This window comes from Watersipora subatra, chromosome 3 (assembly GCF_963576615.1).
Source record: "Watersipora subatra chromosome 3, tzWatSuba1.1, whole genome shotgun sequence".
NCBI classification, from domain to species: domain Eukaryota; kingdom Metazoa; phylum Bryozoa; class Gymnolaemata; order Cheilostomatida; family Watersiporidae; genus Watersipora; species Watersipora subatra.
The window spans coordinates 19,587,114-19,593,218 of NC_088710.1; the positions used below are offsets into that span (position 1 = coordinate 19,587,114).

Sequence of the window (6,105 nt, forward strand, 5' to 3'; positions counted from 1 at the left end):
AGCCAATATTGCCTATTAACCTATTAACCAATATCAACTATTACAACTGTAACAACTAATGATATCATTTTACACGTAATTTTGATAAGCGTTTATTTGTGTTCACATTTCATCAGTTTTGATCTAGAAACATCCTGGTAATTAGACCACCTCAAACATCAAAAACAATCAAATCACAAAATAAAAAAATATTGATACTTTCTCATTAAATCTAAAAAAACTGTTGTAAGTTAATCATGAAATATAAATGCAGCAGTAGTATCTCAGAGCAGTAACAGTTTTATGTCATTATCTGTTGTGATTACATCAGGGTAGTGCTGATGCTTGTTGGTTTAAAGAGGTTAACCCTGCAACTGAGGGCAGTTCAAATTTAAAAAACAGAGCAACAGATCAAAGTCTGATTTTTGGAACAATAAGTGATGGTGACAGGAAAGGTATCCAAACCAAACTTGTCTTTCTACTAAACGAACCGTGTGAATGAGTCTATTGAGGGAGACCTTAGTTAGGGGTCTGCCAAATGTGTTTACGTAAATGTTTTAGTTAAAGTGAGATATGCCAATATAATATAATGTAATATTTGATATACTTTATATTTATTATGTGATGTTATAAAACAAGTTACACAACATATATAATATAACAACTTCAGCCTGCACTTGTTACTGAATTTCAGGCTGTTATTAATACTTCTGGAAGCTCGTATTCCCATTAATACTTCATCCATGGTGGCAGCCATCTAGCCAGAAAATGCTGAGGTTTTGTCTCTCTTTTGAAAACAATATAGATTTGTATAACCTAAGAAATGTAAGCTGCTCTCACGGTAAATGTAATAAAACTCAATGAAATTTTTTGATTGATGTTTTTGTTTAATGTCAACATTGTTGCAAACACATTAGTGTGCATTCAAAGATCTTACTGACTCAGTCTTTTAGCCCTCAAAATGTTGTGGTTTTTGTCTTTCTAAGACAATATAGATTTGTTTAGGCTGATGGAATGTAAACTGCTTTCAAGGTAAATGTAATATAACTCTATGAAACTTATTAATTGATGCTTTTGTGTTAAAGTCAACATTGTTAAAGCGCATTAGTTTGCATTTAAAGAATTTACTCGTAGCCATCATAGATACAAAGGCTAAGAGAGTCAAATAAAAGAAAGGTATCACCTATACACCCAACTCCATGACAACTACTAATTATTCATGATGCTCAGCTATAAGAGCTCTCACTAGGTACTGGTACTATGCATCACAGACTAGGTAAGTTAATGTAGTTGCACTGAGACAAAAGTGATAGACCATGCACTGAGTTGAGTGAAAGATCATTTCATCTTAGAATATTAGTGATATTGAGGGCACCATTAAAGAATAAAATTTACCTTTTACCTGATTAATCTAGTCTGTGACTCTGAAATCTTCAATATATTAAATAATACTAAAACTAAATGCAATATAATAGGGTTTTTAAGTAGCCGCTTATTTTTAGCTGCAAGCTTAAGTTAGGAATAAAACAGGCTGCCAGTTTTAAGTATTTAGTATAGCAGTTTCAGTTGTAATGGTAGATCTAAAGTTACTCTTGGGATGAGCACATGTGTAAAGCAAATTTGAGCATATTATTACTATCAACATTAACCTAGTGTTTCTATTAATCTAAGTCTTAAAACCCTTCATTAAATATCAAGAAAAATACTTATGCACATGCTTACAAACTAAGGCTATTTTTTATAAAGTAAGGCTATTTGAGCCCAATGCTTCTAATAGTTCACAATAAACAAAGCAGATTTTTATAAAATTATAGCGCAACCAGAAAAAAATTTAAACAATTGAATGTGATGTATATACTAACCCGCCTCACTTGTTGTTTCTACGTAACTCCTTACAGGTGAACTAACACAAATTTTTTGTAGATTTATCGGAAAGTGTTAGTATTTTTCTATCATTTGTAATCAATTTTGATGTTTGAAAGGATATAAATGCTAAAACATTTTAGAACTAAAATGGATAAAGCTTGAACGCGAATAAAATGCTCAGAAGTAAATTATGTGTAAAATGATGTCACTAGTTACTATCATTGCTATAGTTGATATCGGCTATTGTGTTCAAGTTCAAGTGTTACTTATCTATATTCTTAATATCCTATGAATCCTATGCAGTTACAAATATCTTAATTATGCTTTCGATTGATTCGAGCATTTTAATCGCAGCCAAGTTTTATCAAATGTGGCGGACACCGAGCCACGAACCTATTTCTGACATCATATTCTCATAATTTGTGCATATAATCACTCTTATTTATTATGCATTGCTTTTCATATATTGACTAATAATGACTCAGCCTTTCAGCCGGCAAAATGTTGAGGTTTTTGTCTCTCAAACAATATAGATTTGTTTAGGCTGATGAAATGTAAACTGCTCTCAAGGTAAATGTAATATAACTCTATGATCTCTATTGATTGGTGCTTTTGTTTAATGTCAACATTGTTACAAACACATTATTGTACATTCAAAGAATTTACCCGTAGCATTCATAGATACAAAAGCTAAGAGAGTCAAATAAAAGAGAGGTATCACCTATACACCTAGCTACATGACAACTACTAACTATTCATGATGCTCAGCTATAAGAGCTCCCACTAGGTACTGGTACTATACATCACAGGTTAGGTAAGTTTATGTAGTTATACCATGACTTACTGTAACACTGTATACAGAGACTTACTGTTGCATTATTGTACCAGGTACTGTACAGATTAGAAATAAAACAACCAGCCACTTTTTAAATTTTTCATATCGTAGTTTCAGCCACAATGATAGTTGTAAAGTTACTATTAGGAAGACCACACATGTAAAGCAAATGTGAGCCTATTAATATGATCAAAATTGAGTGAGGTAGTATTTCTAATAAACCAAGTTTTGGCACCCTTTATTGGTTATTAAGATTCTGTTCTTGCATCCTCTCCTAAAAAGATTAAACTACAGAAAACTTTTGTGGATTTCATCAGAACATATGTATTTTTCTATCATTTGCAACTATTTTTGATGTTTGAGGTGATCTGATTGTAAGGATGTTTTAACATGAAAATCGATAAAACTTGGCTGTGAAAAAAATGCTCAGATAAATCGAAAACACAATTATGACATTTATAATTACAAAGAGACCGACAGATAGAGGCGCGTAATGCTTCAACTGGAACACAACAGCCGATATCAACTATTGCCATGATAGTAACTAACAACATCATTTTACACATATTTTTCCTGAGCCTTTTTATTGCAATCAAATTTTAGCATTTTTAGAAGCATTCAGGCGGTCTGATCATCTCAAACGTAAAAAAAATCGCAAGTGATAAAGAAGTACCAATAATTTCTCATAAAATCTGCAAAAAATCTGTGTAAGTTTATCTTTAAATATAAATATAGCAGTAGTATCTCGGAGCAGTAACTGTTTTATACCATCATCTGTTGTGATTACATCAGGGTGGTGTCGTCGATTGTTAGTCTAGAGCAGTGGTTCTTAACCTTTTTTGCCCCATTACCCCTTTTCCAAACGCTAAGACAGAAATTCCCCCCTTCCAACTCCTTCAAATAATGCACAGCAACTAGATAGTGAACTTTATTTACATATATAACTTATATACATATATATATATATATATATATATATATATATATATATATATATATACATGTATATATGCATTTATTACAGTCATATTTACATGGAATATTAAAAATGAATGTATATTGAAACTCAATATATCTATCATTGTAAGACAGTCAGCAGACTAGTGCGATTTCTGTGTTTGTTTGGAGCTGACCAGAATTTTGTTGTAGATAGGGCACACCGTAGGTCAGCTTCTGCTTCCATACGGTTTCTAGATTTGCTCTTTATGGTTAGCATTGCTGAAAATGCTGACTCGCGAAGATATGTGGAAGCAAATGGTATGAGCATCTTGAAAGTGGCCAGGCTTATGTTGGGATACAATCTTTGGGCCTGAACCCAAACGTGCTCTATTGATAGCTCCTTGAAGTCATCTTTTAATGTAGAGTTGTTTGTCAGCTCCAAAAACCCCTCCTGAAGCTGTTCCGGAATCTCGTGGACATTGCGCCTGAAAGGGTCTCGGGTCAGGCTCATCAATTATTCTGTCCTAGGATCTAACTTTGGAAAATATCTTTCAAACTCTGCTTTAAAGCTGTTCGAGTGATGCTTTATGTCGGTTAGCAAAGAAGTGGAAGGAGCTTTCTTGTCAACTAATGAATGCAGAACTGGAAATAAAACTCTTACATTTCCAGTAGCTAGTCTTTCCACCCAAAGTTTGAGCTTGTCCTTGAATGCATTGATACTATCAGTTACATTCAACACATTTCTGTCTCTACCTTGCATCTTTGTGTTCACTTCATTGATTGAACCAAATATGTCAACCAAGTAAGCAAGACACTGATAGAAGCCCTCCACCTGCATTGAAGCCGGTAGTTTGGGTTTGTTATGAGTTTTCAAGAACTCATTGACCTCTGCTCGTAGATTGAAGAAATGCAGAAACATGTTACCCTTTGATAACCATCGAACTTTGGTGTTGAACAATAGTGATGAGTGCACAGCATTCATATCTTCGCATAACTTGTGGAAGAGATGTGTTTACTAGGCAGAGCCTTTGATAAAGTTTACTACCTTAATCACTGAAGAAAGGTGTTCCTGCAATACTTTGGGAAGAGTTTTTGCTGCTAGCGCTTGTCTGTGAATGAAGCAATGGGTACTCACCACTAAAGGATTCTTTTTTTTACTAACTGTGTAAATCCAGCATGACAGCCAAGCATGGCTGGAGCACTATCAGTGCAAACTCCAATTAGTTTGCGTCAGCCCAGATGTTCTTTGCTGAAGAAGTTGGAAACCAGGTTCATAACATCAGCAGCTGTGGTGGTCTCTGTTAGAGGACTGCAGAACAGAAATTCTTCCTCAATTGTCTCTCTGTGTACATAGCGTGCAAACACCATCAGCTGTGAAATGCTAACAACAGCAGTGGACTCATCAAGTTGAATGGCGAACATGGGAGATGGCTTGATCTTTTCAATTACTTGCCTCTTTATGTCCGCAGACATATCATCAATCCTCGATTTCACTGTGCTGTCTGAGAGGGATAAAATAGCTATCTTTTGAGCGGCTGAGTCTCTGAGAATAATCTTAGTACACTCCAGCAGACAAGGTTTAACTAATGCTTCAACAATGGTGTGTGGCTTCTTATCTCTGGCGATACGGTAAGATAGAGCATAGGATGCCTCGATAATGGCCTGTGCCTGGATATGAAAGCTGCCAGTGGAATCCAATTTTGCCCAATTGAGTTCTCTCTCTTTAGCTTTAAAGAACGACTTTGATTTATCCATGTGTTCTGCATGTTTATTTCTTAAGTGTTGCTTAAGTTGATGTGGTTTTATGAAGTCGTTAGCAAGCACTTTCATGCACAAAACACATTGTGGTACTTCGATGCCACTTTTAATCATACAAGTGAATTCATAGTTAAGGTAAGAATCATCATATGTTCGTCCTTTTGTCTTTGACATTTCTAACACCTACAATATGGGATAAGCAATCAAAATATTTGAATATGTTCAATATCTACATGAGCAAAACATCATACATATGTTAGGCTACAGAGCAAATTGTCAAAATGTTATACGTTTATGCAAGTCAAATCGGTAACTGAACAATTAATATTGTAGGTATGTATATGCATGTAGTGTAGCAATCCTTACCTTATCCAAAGTTTTAGATCTTGGCTTTGTTGAAACTACTGAAATTCATTCACTCCTCGCTGCCCTTTATATAAGAAAAATTGGTGCTATGGAAATCCACTTTGGCAAACTGCCAAATTCCCCCCCCCCTAAAATCCCAAAATTCTCTCCTGGGGGGGGATTCCCCCCTGGTTAAGAACCACTGGTCTAAAGAGTTTAACCCTGCAACAGCAGAAAGTTCAAATTTAAAACATAGAACAACAGATCAAGGTCTGACTTTTGGAACACAATGATGGCATATTGTAATATAGTATGAATCAACCTTTAGCTACTTTTAGAGCAATAACTGATGGTGACAGGATAGGAATCCAAATCAAACTTGT

At 34.8% G+C, this 6,105-nt stretch overlaps 2 protein-coding genes across 2 annotated transcripts; both read right to left on the reverse strand.

The window, feature by feature from the left end:
* Positions 1-4,133: 4,133 nt before the first annotated feature.
* Positions 4,134-4,601, reverse strand: LOC137390411 (protein FAM200C-like). The gene has a single exon (XM_068076744.1). The coding sequence runs from the start codon at positions 4,599-4,601 to the stop codon at positions 4,134-4,136; it is 468 nt and encodes a 155-aa protein (XP_067932845.1).
* Positions 4,602-4,849: 248 nt separating this feature from the next.
* On the reverse strand, positions 4,850-5,374 carry LOC137390413 (protein FAM200C-like). The gene has a single exon (XM_068076745.1). The coding sequence runs from the start codon at positions 5,372-5,374 to the stop codon at positions 4,850-4,852; it is 525 nt and encodes a 174-aa protein (XP_067932846.1).
* Between the last annotated feature and the right edge of the window lie 731 nt (positions 5,375-6,105).

Bases quoted from the DNA above. Each gene is read 5' to 3' on its own strand.
- LOC137390413 (XM_068076745.1), bottom strand. From the start codon at position 5,374: ATGGATAAATCAAAGTCGTTCTTTAAAGCTAAAGAGAGAGAACTCAAT.
- LOC137390411 (XM_068076744.1), bottom strand. From the start codon at position 4,601: ATGAATGCTGTGCACTCATCACTATTGTTCAACACCAAAGTTCGATGG.